This window comes from Rhea pennata, chromosome 13, assembly GCF_028389875.1.
Source record: "Rhea pennata isolate bPtePen1 chromosome 13, bPtePen1.pri, whole genome shotgun sequence".
Classification (NCBI taxonomy): Eukaryota; Metazoa; Chordata; class Aves; order Rheiformes; family Rheidae; genus Rhea; species Rhea pennata.
Window position 1 is genome coordinate 9,461,223 of NC_084675.1, and position 18,849 is coordinate 9,480,071.

The window sequence follows — 18,849 nt, forward strand, 5'->3', positions numbered from 1 at the left end:
CTTCCTAGTTTGCTTTTTAATAATCTGTTGATGGTCTGAATTTAAAAAGAAACATACTTTCTTATTTAACACTAAGTATAATTGTAAGATGTGAAAGTTGGCATGTTCTCTTGATTATGTATTACAGAGTGGTCTGAACTCAGTCTGTTGTTGGTAGGACATTTCTGTAGGTTTCATTCTAGATTGATTTTTTTTTCCAGTTAGTTAGAATTCATTGTTTTTCTCATTGAACATTGTTCCTGAGATCATCTTTCTTTGCAAGACTGGAGTATCCTAGCTATGTAGTCTATAAAAGTTCTTGATAACTTGGATTTTATTCTCTAGAATTCCAGACTAATGGAAGTATGGATTAGTCACATTTTTAAATTTGTGAAGTTCTTTGTTCCATTTGGAAATGAATGCTAACTTCATGATAATAGTTGCTGTGCTAATTTGATTTTTATGTGGTGGTTATATATCAGTTTTATGGTGCTTTTCCTTTTAAATTTTACATTATAAAGTTACTGGGAAGAAAACCTTTGGTAACTAGAATGAGGTGGGTGGATGTTTAATATTCCAGCATAACTATACAAGACAAATAGTTAATCATGGTGGTTAAAATCTCATAGTGCTAGTCAAGGCTCAACTTTTTGTATTGGATTAGAAACAGGTCATTATAATTTGATGGGTGTAATAATGTACTGTTTGTGTTTACATACACAGTGCTGTTGATATCTGCATCTACCACATAGTCTATGTTGAATTTGAAGATCTGGATTACCCACTAGCAATGACTCAATTGGTTACAGTCTTGCACATGAGAGAACATATATGACAGCATCATAAACGTGTTGAGCGTTAGGGTCTGATGGTTTGTTGGCAAACATTTCTGTATCTACCCTTATGTTGCCATTTATACTTGTTTAGTAATTGTATTTTCAGCAGTTCATTTAGATTTTGAATTTTTGCTTTCTGTAGCTTATGTAGCATCCTGAAGAAAGTAAATGTCCGTTTTTTTGCACCTTTGAATGCTGTGTCATGAAAAGTTCTGATTTCCATTGCTTTGCAACTGAATATTTTTTTTAAAAAAAATATTCATATTCAAGTATGTTTAGATAGTTTAAAAAAGTTGAACAATTTTGTGTTACTTTTTTCATGGCTGCAAGGCATCAAGAGTTTATAAATTTTGGATGGAAAGCTTCTGAATTCAGTTAGTTCTGAAATGTGAACTAAAAAAAATATTTTTTTGCATCACATGTAGAAATTTCTAATAAAGCACTTTATTTCTGTCCTTGAATCACTCTTTAGCATTGTATAATTAGATTTTTCCTCCCCAACCATTAAGGTGACTATGCAGAAGTTTGGGGGAGTTTTGTGGATTTTTTTCCTTCAATACTAATATTCAGTTACCCTCTCAAAAGCAAATTAAGATATTAAACCCAAGTTTAATCTATTTGATATGAGTGAAGATTATGGAAAAGTGGATGCTGTTAACTTGAATCTGCCAAAGGTGCCCTCTGTTTCAGGGAAATGGAAGGGATTTGGTTTCTAGAGCGGTGTCTCAACCAGATGCCTTTGCGAGGTGGAAAGCGGAAGTGGCAGGAGACTGGTCATAATGCTGTTGCTAATTCTGTGGCTTGTGAGATATGTTATCTTTTCAGACTTCTCCTAAAACTGCTTTCCTGCTGTCTGTACTTCCTGTGAGCTTTTTATACAGTGGGATTGTTACATCTTCCTCTTTTCACTCTAATTCTTTTACCTAGCTGGAGTTTTCCCTCTTCAGGCACAGTACTTTGTATCACAGTGTAGCAAAAGGGTTTATACAGCATTATCCTCCCCAGGAGAAGTGCTGGAGTTTCTGGTTTTCGGGCAGCTACTTCTTGTCAGAGAGAAAGCCTAGGGCATATTTCAAAAACTTCAGAACATACTCTAAAGAAAAGAGGTTTTAGAAAGCCATTTCTGTGCTCGTTTACTTAAGCTTTTTTGTGGTTGGGAGCTCTCTTGATTCTTAACTGGTGGTGGTGTTTGCGTATTGCACATATGGTTGTGAGTCTCGAGCATACGTTGTATTGAGTTAATGGTTGTTACTGTAGTGGTAATTACAATTTCTTGTGATTGGGCTTTATTTGCACATGTTATAATGCTGACACAAGCTTCCACAGGCTTCCTGGAAGAGCCGTGTAAACAGGACTTGAATTTCAAATAGTGGGAAAGCATTCTTCAAGATAATTTTCTTGACTCGGCTACTGTATCTTTACTTTTTATGGAACCATATCAATTTGTTGCAGTATTAATTTACTTACAACAGTGTGCGCTCTTCAGTTGCCTCCACTGAAACCTGTACTGCAATGATCTTGTCACTGGTGCCTCTTCACTTGGTAGTGCCTGAGCTTTCCTGAGCCGGCGTGTGTACCAGGCAGCTGTGTTGGCTCGGTTTCCCACTCTTGTCCTTTGAGTGCTCTAATTTTTAAAATGATCCATGTGGATACTAAAATATGCCACATTATTCCAAATCTGTTGGTCTTTTCCTTTCCTTGAGATCATTATGCTTTGTATAATGTGTCTGGGTAATCTTTATGCAAAAGGACAAAACTGCTATTGAATGGATCCAGGCACAGTAGAAATCGCCAATTTGTGCAGCCTCCTTGGATTACTAGGACGAGGAAGCGGAATTCGTGAGGGAGAAGTTCTTAATGGGATCTCCAGTTTTTAAGGGTAGTAGTTCAGGTGTATGAGTGGAGCAGCGTTTCCCTCTGTGTTGGAGGGAGCACGGATGGTGCCCGTGGTGCTGCCGTGGGTGCCCTCCTTGGCCACACCCCGCTGTGCCCTCTCCCATGCGGGCGCCTGGTGGGACTGGGCCATGCCTGGGCCAGCGGTGCGGGCCGTGGGCACAGTGCCCCTGCGTGCCCAGGAGGGCCGTGGGCGGCCCGCTGCCAGCGAAGGCAGGGCTGTGCACGGTGGCACGGGAAGCCGCCCGCCGCTCCTGCCTACTCTGCTCGTCTGAGTGTGGCTGGGGGCCGTGCAGGCTGCAGGTTGGTACTGGGGTCCCTGCGATTTCCTGAGGGGTGTAGTTTTCCTTAAATGAGAATTAATAATTCTTAAAATGAACTTTTTTCTTTAATTGTACAAATTTAAAAAAGTTTAATGTTGTGAACATTTTGTGTTGTAGAAATTAGTATTTTTGAACATGACATTTATAGCACCTTACTTCAGTGTTGCTGAGGGACTTGTTCCTGCTGGGTGGGAATGAAGATAACATAATAGCAAGTATTGCATTTAAATTTATTGATTTGATAGTAGTCAAGACATCATACTGCTTTTGTAGTAAGGCTTTTGTAACTAAAAATCTTTTAAACTTTATTTCCTGTTGTGTAGTTGTTTTTACTTGTTTTGTAATCGTATCTTTATGATAGTTTGGTGTTGACAAATACTGTGCTGCATTGTTAACACTTGTGATTAATTTAATCTTTAATACAACTTTAAAAAAAAAACTTCTCTGACTTCCATCATGATGCGCTATTCATTTTTTATGTGAACCAGAGTGGTGAAATGTAGGCTTTGGGCAGGTTTAGGCTTGGTAAATTACAGTTTATAACTTTATCCAATTTCTTCCTTGCCTGTGAAACTCAGCGGTCTGGTTCACATATTCCAGCTTAATTCCTCACTCATAGGGATGGTTGGTTGTGGAAGCTGTGTGTGAAGACTGGTCATATACAGAAATGGCAATAAAACAGGGCTGTATTTTGTTTTTTTCTCTTTAATACTTCTGTAGCTTAGAAAGCTTAAGTGGAAAGTACATTTGTGTGCAAGAAAGTCTTTTGCAAAGTTTGTAGGTTGCTTAATTTAACTGTTGTATGGTCTTTGCCAGGTGTAATTAGAGAAACCAAATCTCACCCAGCTTGTCAGACTGCCTGGGGAACTGGTCTGACCCAGTGGTTTCCAGCAGTGTTACCTGTGGCTTACTGGAGATCCATGGATAGTGTGTTTAGTTTCAAGTATGATGAAGCACACACACACAGACTTGCTTTTCTTATTGGAATGTGTGTATGTACAGTTTTTGAAGAGAAACATTTGTAGAATTTTACATATGAGTATGTATACAACTTCCTAAGCTTCTTCCAGGCAAATGGTGAGATTGGAAGGGCTGATCCTCAGCGCTCCGTAACTTGTTCTCCTAAATTGTAGTACAGTGGCGTGTTGTCAAGACGTTCCCACTAAAGGGATTAGGGGAGGGCTAGCCACGGTGCCCAGGCATCACAGAACCCCTTCGCAGCAAATTGTTGTGGTATCACTTCCCCTAAATGTATTTGATTGTCATAGATACCTTAACCTTTCCATCTAAGCTGGAATGCCACATAAAAAGAAAATAAGGCCAAAGGTACAAGTATTCCTAGCGTATCTCCACAATATCATTTAAAGCCCAGCATTGAATACCTGCACCATTGTATGGCTTTTGTTTACAAAGAAGAAAAATTGGTATTTCTAGTCGAACAAGCTCAAGATGGAAGAACAGACTTTGAAAGGGAGAGATGATGCTGGTAAATGGGCATGGAAGACTCCAAACCAGTGACTGGGTAGAGTCTTGGACACAAATGTTTTTCTGGCTCTGGGTTGGGGAGAGATGCTTTTGCAGAAGAATTTGAAATTGCCTACGATTGCTTTGAATGTCAAAGAATAAGTTCATTAGGTTTTATAAGATGTTTTACTTGTTTGACTCTCTTAGTTCCTTCACTTGGTGCTCTGATAGCACATGTCTTCCTAAAGCATGTGCAGTATGCTGCTTTGAAGTATCCAGTCCAAGTATGAGTAAGTTTGTGGATGAAATGATGATAAATATGGGAAGCTTGCCTATTGCCTAATATTCCCATTGTAAATATAAAAGGAGATTAAGGATGAGGTTTATTTTGCGAGCTTTTACATCACCAAAAGATACAGAACTAGTATACTTGCAAAGGAGCATTTCAGGTGGTTGAGGACTTTACTGTGTAATAGAATCCAATTTTGGATAGCATTTTTCTTAATGTATAGAGTTTATTTTTTCAGTATTGAGGGTTTAATTTTTTGGTAGTACTACTGCACTTACAAAAGATGGAGGAGAGTTGGGGTTGCAGGACAAAGTGTATTGTCCTTTTCCCCCTCTGGTGTTCCCAGTGCCCCAGAGGACAGCAGGGCTCTGAAGGCATGGCAATGGAATAGAAATGAGCCTTTGCTAAGAAGAAACTTAAGTGTCAAACAGATTAAAACACTTTTTCTCGTGCAATAAGCTTGACATTTTGAAAGTGTTTATTGTTGTTGTTCTTGCTTTCATAGCTAGCAGATAGCATCCGTATACATTAAAAACAAGTTATTTTTACTATATTGCTGAATGCTGAGTTGTTTGGTCAACTGTCTGTTATTTTGACTTCGAGATATCTGAAAGAATAGAACTTCAGTTTAAACTTCACTAAACGCAAAACTTCATAAACAATGTTTTTTTTGAAGTTGCTAGAAATGTTAAATTACTTCAACGAAAATTCATTCACAAAAATAGGAGCTTTTAAATTTCTTGACTTGTTTGGGAAATTCAGTAAAATAATTGTTTTGCATTTCTATTCTCATATTTTCATAAGTGGTCTAGTTCAGCAAGCTGAAACAACAGATGCATGTTACAAGCTATAGGACTTAACAGAGTAAAGAAAATGAAGAATCAATCATCTACCCTGAAAAACCAGTCTAGTAATCTCCTTGGCTATGCTTTCCCTTGTAACTGTTCTTCATTCTTTTTTTCTTTATGCTTATACAGTAAGCATGGTTATCCAGAAGGTAATATATCTGGAAATTCATTATTCATTTCAAGTGGCTGCTTTCTTATCTCCTCAAATACACAGCCACTTAAAATTCAGCCTTAGAATTGTTAGGTAATGCTTCCAGTTGTTATACACAAATGATCTAGGCGGAATATTTTACAAGTGCAATATACAAAAAAGCCTTCTTTGAGAATTTCAGTTACATTTTTAGCATATCATCACTTATCTTCCCTGCAGGTTCCAATACGTAAATTCCAGTTCAGAGTAATTAGCAGAACTTCTTCACTTGTTAAATTGGCATGCCATGCAAATGTTCAGTATGCTGTACAGCAGAATTGGTATTCTACATGTAAAGTTTCGACAGTTTGCATTACGTTTGGTTTTTGCTTGTATCTAGTTTCTTTTGAAGTTTCTTTGTAAATCAAGAAATAACTGCATGCAAAAGAAAACAGAATGTGGTTAGAGGTAGTCTCTGCTGTGTACTCATTCTTTTTTCTCTCCTTTGTTACAGAAATGAGCCGTCAGACTGCTACAGCACTACCGACGGGTACTTCAAAGTGTACGCCATCACAGCGAGTGCCTGCGCTGACTGGCACTACAGCTTCCAATAATGACTTGGCTAGTCTTTTTGAGTGTCCTGTGTGTTTTGACTATGTGCTGCCACCAATTCTTCAGTGTCAGAGTGGCCACCTTGTTTGCAGCAACTGTCGCCCCAAACTTACGTGCTGTCCAACTTGCCGAGGCCCCCTGGGTTCCATTCGTAACTTGGCTATGGAAAAAGTTGCCAATTCTGTACTATTCCCTTGTAAATATGCCTCTTCTGGATGTGAGATAACTTTGCCACACACAGAAAAAGCAGACCATGAAGAGCTGTGTGAGTTTAGGCCTTATTCATGTCCATGTCCTGGTGCTTCATGTAAATGGCAAGGTTCTCTGGATGCTGTAATGCCACATCTGATGCATCAACATAAGTCTATTACAACACTTCAGGGAGAAGATATAGTGTTCCTTGCTACAGACATTAATCTTCCTGGTGCTGTTGACTGGGTTATGATGCAGTCTTGTTTTGGCTTTCATTTCATGTTAGTGTTGGAGAAGCAGGAAAAATATGATGGTCACCAGCAGTTCTTTGCGATTGTACAGCTGATAGGAACACGCAAGCAAGCAGAAAACTTTGCTTATCGACTTGAGTTAAATGGTCATAGGCGGCGATTGACTTGGGAAGCAACTCCTCGATCTATCCATGAGGGAATTGCAACAGCCATTATGAATAGTGACTGTCTAGTCTTTGACACCAGCATTGCACAGCTCTTTGCAGAAAATGGCAATTTAGGCATCAATGTAACTATATCAATGTGTTGAAATGGCAATCAAACCTCTTCAGGCCAGTGTTTAAAACCGTTGCATTTAATTTAGCAGAAACTAGGGTAACCATCTTTGACTGTCAGACAAATTATTTGGTAGACGGAGGATAGACATATATGAAGGTAAATAAAAGGAAAGGCTATTAAATCGCAGGAAGCAGTTGCATGTAGTAACACTAATATATTTAAAATAAGTCAACAGTAAACCACTGAAAATATATATACACCCAAAATGGGCATCTTTTGTATTAAGAATTGATTCTACAGGAAATGTTGTAAAATAATTCTAAAAACTTGTTTGTAGATTGATTGTACTGTTGAAAAGGATACTGTTTCGTGTTTTTGTTTGTGTTTTTTTCCTCCCCTTTTGACTGACAAGCCATGTTGAGTGGTCTGATCTCTGGCCGCTGCTTTTCCCCCCACCTTTGTAAGTCACTACATAGTATTGCTGCTGTTTGTGTATATTTTTTGTGTATTTGCTAATTTTTATTAACTTCTAGTTTTTCATTAAATAAATATGACTTTCTTTTCTGTAATTCAGGTTTTCTCTTTTTTGTATCTTTTTAAAAATTAATTACAGGTGTCTTCTTTTGATATGCATTATTGCTATGGTAAAACTTACTTATATTTCTGTATGTTTGGTAAATTTTGTCTCTTTCCAGTAGTCAATTCATTGGTGATACTGTTCTTAATTGAGCTATTTTGTGAATGTATTGAACTTGAAAGGAGTAATTACGTTCAAAGATGTGTTGAGAAAGGAGGCTCCTTTAAAAACAGTCTAGATGTTGTTGTACTTTGAGTTATATCTTCTAACAAAAATGAAGAATTATTAAGATTTTTCCAAATCAAAAAAAAAAACCAAATTCATGTTTCAAATTTAGAGATGCTTAGAAACTCAGTTGCATCCTTGTATTTGTTGGTTTTTGAGTACACGAAGTATTGTATTACACAGTATTTGTAACTATAAAAACAGACCATTTGTTTAAAAAAAAAAAAGGCAGTCAGAATGAGATGTTTTCAGACTTTTTATATTTGACATTAAAAGAATTCCTGGCAAATTAAAAAAAAATTTTGCTTTTTGCTTTAGCTCAAAGTTTGACACATTAATACTATTGCTCAGTTTCCTGTCCTCATGTCTTTTGGTTGTTACTAATGAAAGTAATTTTCTTGAACTGATCTTGTATATCATTGTAGTGATATGATATACAGTAAAATGCAAATAATTTCTTACAGATATAATTCACCAGCCATAAAGGCTTTTGTAGGATATTGGGCTTTATGCAGGTTGCCTATATGTGAAAATTTTACCATGAATGTATATGGTATGTGTGTTATAAAACATGGAGGCAGAAAAACGAGTAAGTTGAAAAACTGTTAAATCTCAAGCTATTTGAAAGAAATCTTTGTCAAACCTAGTAATTATGGACATCTGTTTGGAGAGGTAGTCTGGCTATTAACTACTTTTGTAACACATTAAAATACAGTTTATTTACTGTGCACTGTCTTAACTTACTTTCTTATCAGAAATTGATCTATTAAGACAACTGTTGTTCAAATTACTTTGATGCACAATGAGGTAAGTAATTCCACAGGTAAGGAACAGGGAAAATACCAGGTTTGATTCATAAAATAGTACAGAAACAACTGGCTCTGTATAGTGGAATTAGGGAAGTTTTATGTTTTAAAAGGTGATCTGATGCTGTTAGTTGTGTACAGATTTCATGTACCAAGTATACTGGTGGCCTGTGACAGCAGACAGGTGCTTCAAAGGAGTCTGCAGTCTAGCATTCCCCCCCCCCCTTATGAATATACAAATAATTGTTTGCCAGTCTTCTAAATTTTGTAATTACTCTTGCCTGATTAAGCTTGTCTGCATTTACCTTGGTATTGTCTTCTGGTCTATTGACAGAAACTCAGCCAAACACCTATATTATTTTTATATGCATATACACACACTCCCCCTCCCACTTGCTCATTCTTGACTGGCTGGCTGGGACCAGCATGGACTCCTGTCTGCCAAGGTGCTCTGATTTTAACACTCCAGTTTGGTTAAGAAACTCTAGCTAAGAACCTGTAAGGGTTGCCCTGAGCAGGCTCATACTTGTAACAGCGCTGTCTAAGTAAGCAAGCGCAGGGCTCACTTAAGACTGTTCGGTGCTGCTGTGTATAGTCTGAGTGGCTCAGCTTCCTTCGTGTGCCCCGGAAGAACCGTGGCTCTTACAAATCTTTATTGCACTGATCTGCTGTGATTTTATTGAGGCTAGAATGGGCTAGTTCTCAAGAGTATACTTTTTGAAGAGGACTTTAAAAATTGTGTTTGTAATAATTTTTAGAAGCTACTGGTATGGTCAGACCTTTTTGTTGTGTTTTACAGGTGACAAATGCTATGGCGTAACTAATGTGTGCTGATCTATTATAATATAAACTGGTATTGCTCTATAAAAATATGTATAAAACATTTAATGTCCATCCGCAGATGGAGCGATTAAACATAAATTATGCTTAGGCCCAGATCCTTGAAAGTATAATTCAGTAGATCTAAATAGTTTGAGGATCTGGTAAGTAAACTGCACTCTGTTTGTTATACAACAGAAGAAAAACGACATACTAAAAAAATATGTAGAGTTTACTGCTTTATCATCTAAAAATAAATACTGTATTAAAGCCTGGCACTGTCTTAGCATTAGCTGTTTATTTTAGAAAGTACTGTCTTTGCTGTATTGGGAAAAGGTTATTAATTTGTTCCTAAATGAATTGCAGTAGATCTTGCATTTGTCCCCATAAATTTTAGCACCATCTCTATTGTTTCTTTTTCCATTGCCCTTTTAAAGAGAGAGAAAAAAAAACTAAAAGGAAAAATATGGATGTGAATATTTGGGTTCTGTCTTGACATATCTTACAAGTTCTTGTTTACAGTATTGCTTCAAAATTAAAGTAGGTTAACATTTTTTTTATTGCTGCCTATACCGTTGTATTATTTATTTCAATTTCTTTTCAGAACTACTGTTATTAAGAGTAAGAATTTCATTAGCCAGCTAGTTTTATTTGTAGCTATTATTTACAGTGTGGGTGGAGGAAAGGAGCTACCACTGGATTCTTGTGCCTTTTGAGAAGCTTCATTATCTTAAGGTAAATTCTGAGGGGCATACGCATGTTTAATGCCAGCTTCACTTAACTGTATTATTAGTGTACTGAAATTATTTTAAAAGATCTTTACTGTTCTAGCTTGCCTGCTGCACTGATTTTTATTCTTGACTGAGTTCAGTAAAGGCAAAAGGAAAATAGGGCACTTACTATGGCTAATGCTTGCTTAAGTAAGTAACAGAGACTATATGGACTTTAAAAAACCAAAAAGTTGCATGTAGCACTGGCTTAGTCAAGCAAGAACATGAAAAACTGTAAATCTGTATAAAGACCATTTAAGTAGCACTAAGAATTTCACCTTTCAAATAAAGTCCATAGGGGCAAGACTCAGGAGCTGGAATGATGGGGCAGGGAAGAGCCATTGTTTAACTTTTCTGAGGTTAGGAGCAACTCCCGGGTTCTTCTGAACTGAAATTGCTGTAGAAATCCACCCCACCCCACCCCCAGTACTTGATCTCTTTCAAAAAAATACAGCTTTTCTACATGTATGAACAGACTGCACTGGAATTCCGTGCGTGTCTCTCTTCTCATTAGTGCAGCATGCAGGATTGTTACTTGATCTCTGTTAAGTTTGGTAAAAACATAAGTAAGTTTTTTTTCCCTACTGGTTTAGATTAAAGAGATTAGATAAAAAGATTAGCTATCATACCTTTCTGGTGTTTTAGTGATTGTCTAGCTGCTTTGCCCTTTTTGTATTCAAGTAAGGCAGAAATATTCTGAGACTATCCATTGCCTACTAATTAATTATTCACTAGCTAAGTTCTAAACTATGTTTATGGGTAACAGTAGAAGTCTTAAAATAATTAAACAAAAGTGTTCTTTCGTTTTTTTTCACTTTATTAGATGAATTCTAATAGTCTTCCATAAATGTTTTAAAAGCTTTTATAAATCAGGTGCAGAAATACCATTCTTGTATCATTAATAGCAATACTATTATATTCCTGGAAAATAGGCTTTCTTTGTATACATAGAAGTTAAAGTAAAGCAAACAATTTTAATTTACAGGCTGCTTCTATATAGTTTTTTTTCACTGATGTATTTGCGTTTCATAAGCCCACTTCAGTTTGTTTCAGAATTAAGAAGCAAGAGGAGAATGTAACGTGCTTGTACTTTAGTACAAAGCAAAGAAAAACTTAGAAATTTGAACTTCGAAGATTCTTATCTTGAGTAACATCTAGAGGAAAATGAGACAAAGCTATCAAGAGATAGCTAACTTGAGATACTGACAGACTTTCTTAAACCTTAAATAATTCAAAGTACCTAATTCAGTATTAATGATGCAGTTTTCTTGGCACCGTGAATTAAATAAACCGATTTAATTCTTATAGGCTGAACTCCAAACATAAGCATGCCAGAATCAACACTGCTCCTAGTTTTGCATCAGGTAAGACTGAAGAAAGATATGTACTTTGCCCCTCCAAAATATTACCAGGCTCAATCTTTTTCATAAAGTCTTCAACTATGCTCAGCCTACTTCCATTGCTGTAAGTACAACCTAAGCAAGAATTAGTACATTTAAATTTCTTTTTAGTTGTTTCCTGTATATTTGTTTGAAAAATGACATCTCCATTGGCATTGCTACAAGTAGAATTATTGCGAGGTACTAAAAGGACTTAATGATTCAGACTAAATTGCTTCTGTTTAAACCCTTCAAGCATTTTTTAAAAATCTCAAAAATTTTGCATTTTTCCTATGATGCTTCTGCTCCTCCTTAGTGTATTGCTTGAATATTTGTTTCCTAAATTCCGAAACTATTTTACTCTGCATCAAGTCAGTTTGGAGTAACCTCCCCACCCTCATTACCTTTCTCTTGCTTCAGGGGCACTTTTATCTGAATACACCATAGAATTTTGTGTTACTTTCTATTTATGGGGATGTTTGCTTTAAAAATGTTATCAGCACTTGACATTCATATAAAAATACACCAAATAAGCTAAGGAATTGTTGTTTTTCAATAGCTTCAGCTCATACTTTGAATCCCTCAGTATGAATTTCTCAGTATCAAGAAATGAGTATTTTTTTTCCATGTTTCTTTGCCAACAGTAGTGAAAAGCAGGAAACCTCCATAAAATGTGGTTGCAGGATGTTAACTGCTGAAGTAATAGTTTTATTTTGATTGCACTCACATCTGCATTTAAACAATTAACTTGATAGTTATAATTGTTATATGATTGATAGTTATTGATCAGTGTTAAAAACTGAAGTAGAAGTAATCTTAGCCTGTCTGCTTAAAGTTTACTATTCAAATGTTCAACTGTGGGCTTAACTGAAAATCCTCCATCAAAAGCAGCATTAAGAACTTCATCTAGACAGCTTGCCATAACAAAAATCAGTTCTTGCCGTACATTCACTGCAATTTCTTCAAGATCTTTTTCATTTCTTTGAGGAATGATAATTCTCTTCAGTCCAGCTCTGTGTGCTGCCAGGACTTTGTCTTTAATTCCCCCAACCTAATAAAGAGAAAAGATATATTAAAAAAAGCATGACACTAATCTAACAAAGTAATTATTGTAGCAAATTTAGAAATCACACCAGGAGTTACATTTTAATGAGAGGTTCTCCCTCCCCCAATCGTTTAGAAAAGTAATTAAAGATGCAGCAATAGTTTTAGCTCATTATATGCTTAACAAGGGAAATATGGCAGTAACGTATTTCGGTATCCTTTCTGTAACAGTTAATGGAAGGAAAACCTGGATTAAAAGTCTAGGAATGCAAGTGCAAGAGTATCAAAAGAAAGAAAAGTCATTACTTGGGGGGGGAAAAAAAAACTTCTAAAGAAAAAACACCTTAACACTTAATTTTTTTACTACGGCATGGTGGAATCCTGCAAATACACAACAGAATATCTTCAAGATAAAGGCATTACTGGGTGGGTGGGTGGGTGGGTAAGTCAGTCCAGTGTGCAATTCCACTTGATAAATAACCAGTTGTACAAGGGAAACACAGAAAAAGCAAACCTGCACCCCAAAACTGTCAAGATAGCTTTGGTCTAGAAAAACAGGCTTCAGTAAGAAAGACAGACACTTGTTTGAGTTTGTAATGAGATGGAAAGAGGATTTTTAAATTAGTTTTTCTTTTAGTCACAGCTACAGCTTTTTCCCCTTAAACTTTTTTTTCAGACCTATTTAAAGACCATGTTAGAGAAAAAAAGCTTGTAATTTTAAGATGCTTTAGAGCAAAGGACAGCCTTAAGTTTATCATAGCAAAAAGGGTAAAATTTACGCATCTGTAAAACGTAGTGAACCACAAAGGGTCATGGTTACCAGAGTCTAGTCTGGACAATGCTACATAGTAGTTACATTGTTTTCTTTCAGGCAGCAGATTAAGCCAAATGGTATGCTCATATGAATTAATACTAAGTTACTAATAATGGTAAGATTCTAGGCAATGTTCAGAAAGAAGAGAAGAGTCATTTATAAAATCTGATTTGGCATTTACAAATCCCTAACATCTGCACCTATCTTAAACAACAAGCAAGATTTGGTGACTGGTGGAATAAAGGTATCTAGAAAGTTAAGCACTTCCACCATGTCAGAGTGAACATGCTGTTCGTTTTTTCACTCTAGCCTTTAACAGCAGGGAATCCTGTCACACTAACTACCACCAGAATGCTCTTTCAGAGATCCTTCTAGTCTGTTATGATAACCAGTTTCTCTCTGGTTTACTCTCTACTGCATTAAACACATACCTTTCAACCTCATCCTTTCTTTATCCATCATTTCATACAAGGTAACTCCCACATCTGCTTAATCAAGTATGCCAGACTCCATTTGCTGCTTAAGTTTTCAAACAAATACATTTTTTTTTCTTTTGCCATCATTCTATGAAAAAGCTTTATGGAAACATCCATTTAGCTTGAACTATGTATATGGAACATTATCTAAAATCACATATACAGGAGTGTTAAACATGACAGTTTCAGTAGCAATTTATGTGAAATTACTGCAAGAGTTGAGAAAACTTTTCAATGAAACTGGAGATCCTCTTTTACTGATAGTTTGAGGAAATATATTTGGAACTATTTTGAATGTTCAGATCTCTAAGTTTCCTTTTCTAATTAAGAAAAAAAAAGCATATTAATTTTAACATGCTTTCTCTGAAAAGATCATGGAGAGCCACTGAGGAATGACCAGTCAGACTATGCTTTTCGCTTTTGTAAGTAAGTGGCTGAAAACAGTTTTTAAACCTAGAACTGAAGAATTAATGCAACTTAGCTGTTTTCTCAAATGGTACTTACTGGAAGAACAAGGCCTCTTAGTGTAATTTCTCCTGTCATGGCTACATCTGAACACACCAGACGCCCACTGAAGAGTGAAGCAAGACAGGTTACTATGGTAACACCAGCAGATGGTCCATCTTTTGTGACAGCTCCAGCTGGGAAGTGCAGATGGATGTCAGTGTTGTCAAGGAGATCAAAACTTCCAGAAGCTTGAAGAAAAAAGAATGGCTTGAATGTGAAAAATCTAAACCTGTTTTGTTCCTGGCCTTTATTCTAAAAGGCCAGAGAACTACAAGTCTTAGCACTATTTATTAACAGTATGCTAAAAAAGCATCATTACACTGATCCTAAAAAAAATACAAACCAACAACCTTGCTTAAATCCAGATTCCCAGACAAAACTGTAACAATTTAGCCAATCAGCTAATCATTTGCATGTGTTGGGAAATTCAAAATAGAGATTAACGTAGGATCAAGGAATTCATACTTTTATCTTTACTATGTCCCAAACCTTAAATGTCAATTTTCAGAGAACACAGCAGGAAAGCAGGACCTTAAGAAAAACCAATATTAACTCTTAAAAAAGTAGATTTGTCATTTACATCTTCCTATTCAATTCACCTGTAGGACATTACTATATATACCTTTACCTCTGTGGTTGAAAATGTTAATTCCAGCAGCATTTCATATGCTTTCACTCCATCCTTTTAGTTTATTAAACTGTCTAAATGACCATAAGTAAGTAATGACAGAAGCTCAAAAGTTATTTGGCTATTATTTTGGCTATTCACCAAACTACAAAGCACACTTCCAGAACTCTATGGTGGTTTAAGTGAGAAAAGACCTCTTTAAGTCTTTTTGATGAAGAGCTGTTTCACTGCAGTTCCAGTCTCCATACAAACAAAACCAACTCAGAGCATTAGATCTTAAATCTAATCTAAGTAAAAAACCTACTTTTAGTAAAAATGGTATCTTACGTTAGAGGAAAACCCGAGCTTTCAGTGTGTAACACTACTGATGAGAAGGTTGATGGTAAGAACGAATGAGAGGCAGTGCCTGCCAGAATTCACAGTAAGCAAAAAGTATCTGAGCACAGAGGCTCTTTAGAAGCATCCTGGATCTTTCTGCATTATTGCATTAAAGCATCTTTTTGCGTTATTGCAAAAGGACATTGATCCAGCTGGGGGACAGTGCAGCGACAACTCATGTTCTGGCTAGACTGACCTGGAGGCTTACACTCAGGGATCTCAATGGTAAGAAAGAAATTAGAAAACCATCTATCTAATTGTAAAACTGGTAAACTAAACGCTTTACTCGCCTTACCTGCAGGCGAGGCCAGTAAAACCTCAGCTTGGCAGAAATCAGTCAGGACAGGAAAGACAAAAAGGAACTGTAGAGCTGACGTCATCATCAGTATAGCAACTATAGTCATCACTGACTGCTGGAGAACCTTTATTCTGGTAACATAACGCTAATGCATTTCCACAATGAGTATGAGTAACTGCCAGTGTTATTCAGCAATGCTAAAATCTATTATCAAAAAACACGAGGATTTAGGACCTTTAATTTCCAAGCAATATTAATGCTTCCTTTAAATCATCTTTGCAATGATGCAAACATTGGCTAATGATGCATATAATCACTACAATGCATTTGGTCTATGCCCATATTTGTCATTTTTTTTACCCTACATACCATTGGTTAGCTGGTATCTCCTTGCATTGCTGCGCAGCCAGCTAATTGCAAGATGCGCCGATTCCTTCATTACATCCCCGAGCTGACCAGTCAGAGTAAGCTGACCTTCTCCATCCATGCGACTAGCTTCCACAAACATGATCTCTCCCCCCAGGGGTGTCCAAGCCAAGCCTATGGCTACTCCTGGCTGACTTAACCGTTCAGACACCTGAAGGAAAATAACACAGAAAACAATTTAGGGAACAATCGTAACTTAAACCACTGCAAAAACAACTTGATAGTTGCCTTCCAAACAACTATATTGATTACAACTAAATGGCTAAGCCCATTTTTTTTTTTTTTTTTTGAGCCAACAGTAATTCTGCATATGTGTAAACATTAATTACAGTGACAGGACCTGTACATGGCTGATTAGCTTGAGGCAGCAGCAAACATCTGGGTATATCACTCCTGAAAAAACATTCCCCACCCCCAGCAGTACAATGAAAATCTTTCCTTTCACTTCCAAGGACTTCAAGTCCTTCAATTGACTTCAGTTTAGTCAGTCCTGACTGAATGCTGCTTTGATTTAATCCACGTGCCAGAGGTATATTGGCACCGACTCTATTACCTACTTGAAAAGTTGTTTTCAAACCTGAATGTTACCTAAAAGCCTTTTTAAAGGTAGTTTTTTGCCCAAATTACTGATGATAAAATAATTTTGTTCATTGCAAACCTTTGTAAATCATTCTGAATAATGAAAACACTGGAGTCTGCTAGCAGGTGACATATGACAGAGGATGGGAAATCTGACTGTCTCTGCTAGTAATTACAGGTAGTTAAGCTAGCTTTACTTCCACGTATGATTTAAAAGTCTGACTGTGCGACACAGTTACTGATCAGTGTAATGGAGGTGTCTGAATTTTAGCCTTGTCTTTTTTTCTTTTTTTTTTTTTTTTAAAAGATGTTTTCCAAGAAAACTTGAAATATTATTTTAGAATGTAACAAATGTTTTCCTGAGCTACAAGGAGTTGGAGAACCTGATGAAAGATCATAAAACTAGTCAGCATTTTCTAAACCATTAAGTTTTTATTTATTACGGGGATAAGTACAAGAGACTGGACGAGTTTTCACTGTGTCAAGCAGTGAGTAGAGCAAAAGACAAATACTCCTTTATAAAATAAAGTGACAGACCATTTTAAAATATTTTGTCTCATCCTGAAATGCAGAATTCAGAGTCAGCTTGATTCATTTCTGAAAGAGGAGTCGTTCATTAAAATATGTGGAGAATTATTTCACTTCTTGGATAGAATACAAAGGAAAGGAGCTTTGCAATACAGAAAAATCATAATAAAATATCACAATTCTGAAATCCATGTTTTTAGTTAATTCAAAATTTCTCAGACTACTTTTATTCCTTTTAAACACCTATACCATTCCACTTCATACTGCTGGCAACTCCAGAGCAGTAAGATGTTTCTTTCCCTCTAGTATCAGCTCATTCTGCACTGCACAATTTACCATAATCTTAACACTTCCCTTCCGTTTGCTGCCTTCCAAGAGTCAGCAGAGAAGTGAAATAACGAGACTTTGCTCAGACGCCGAAAAGGCAAAGCTGTGTGTACGCAAAGTTGCGAGCGTGACAGAATAAGGCCAACGCGCGTGACACCGTGCTGTTTCTTGTCCTCCATCTTGCACACTGACAGGTGCAATATGCTGCAGGTTTTAGACCCTGTGCAGCCACCCCGCATCAGCGGCTCACACCCCTCTGGAGAACAACGTAAATGCAAACTGCCATCAACTCTCTATTAACCATCAGCCCAGCTGCAAGATCAGAGAGCTCTGCACAGAAGCCTGTAGGGAGGACGCGGAAGGGGAGGCACGGCCTGACTCTTCACGGAGAGCTCTCAGTGAAGGGCATCTGTGCTGCTACGTACCGTCAAGAGCCAGAGGCAGGAACAGTCCCCTGACTCTGCTGCCAGCTGCACGGTTAGAAGCACTGGGATTTGCAGGCCTCCAGAGAGGCGCTAAGTTATTAAATGTTCCAGTCCCTTACCAAAAAGCCTTGCGGTAAAGCCCATGAGAAATGCCACTACAAATTCTAAAGTAAAGTAGTGCATACACTTACATTTTGGTTTACCAAACAGCAGACCTTTAGCAAACCTCAGCAGAACAATATATTCGTCCACTGCATTATCAGAACAAGACCTCTCTTCCTAAATAAGTGCCAAAACATCAACATTTCAGTATTAAGGCTGAAATCCATCCTATCAAAAAAATATAATCAAAATCAAAACCACTAACTTCTTAATGTTCAGTTTCTCTTTCCTGTTTTGCAAATAGAAATAACTTCCTTTCTGCAATTACAACACCAAAACAAATCACTCCCTCCTCCATGCACATGATGTACAAACACCCTGGTTGTGCCACTGCTAGCTGTAAGCTGCTCAGACACATAACAGGAACAAATTTCTTATGCAAGAGAATTGCTGGAGCAAAAAAAATGTGTCTAAAGTCCTACAAAATGAACTTAAAACAGGCATGCTTCTTGTTAGAGCCCTGTTACTTCTGATTTTGCATTACACATAAGGCCAGATGCATCAAGTGCTGCTTCTTCAGGTCTAAGTTTGATGGCTAAGATTTGAAATGACCCTTGCTAAGGATCACTGTTTCTTGGCGTTGTT

At 37.0% G+C, this 18,849-nt stretch overlaps 2 protein-coding genes across 6 annotated transcripts in view; one reads left to right on the forward strand and one right to left on the reverse strand.

Moving 5' to 3' along the window:
- Nucleotides 1-8,626, forward strand: part of SIAH1 (siah E3 ubiquitin protein ligase 1) — a 76,577-nt gene extending 67,951 nt beyond the window's left edge. For all 4 annotated transcript variants that reach the window (XM_062586432.1, XM_062586434.1, XM_062586433.1 and 1 more), the window contains one exon: nt 6,277-8,626. In XM_062586432.1, coding sequence (XP_062442416.1) covers nt 6,277-7,127 — 851 coding nt within the window. In that variant the 3' untranslated portion in view covers nt 7,128-8,626. The remainder of the gene's footprint in view (nt 1-6,276) is intronic.
- Nucleotides 8,627-12,359: 3,733 nt separating this feature from the next.
- The window catches only part of LONP2 (lon peptidase 2, peroxisomal), a 44,278-nt gene continuing 37,788 nt past the window's right edge, over nt 12,360-18,849 (reverse strand). For both annotated transcript variants that reach the window (XM_062586430.1, XM_062586431.1), the window contains 3 exons: nt 16,187-16,394; nt 14,511-14,701; nt 12,360-12,723 (listed from right to left, as the gene is read on the reverse strand). In XM_062586430.1, the coding sequence (XP_062442414.1) occupies nt 12,502-12,723; nt 14,511-14,701; nt 16,187-16,394 (621 nt within the window). In that variant the 3' untranslated portion in view covers nt 12,360-12,501. The remainder of the gene's footprint in view (nt 12,724-14,510; nt 14,702-16,186; nt 16,395-18,849) is intronic.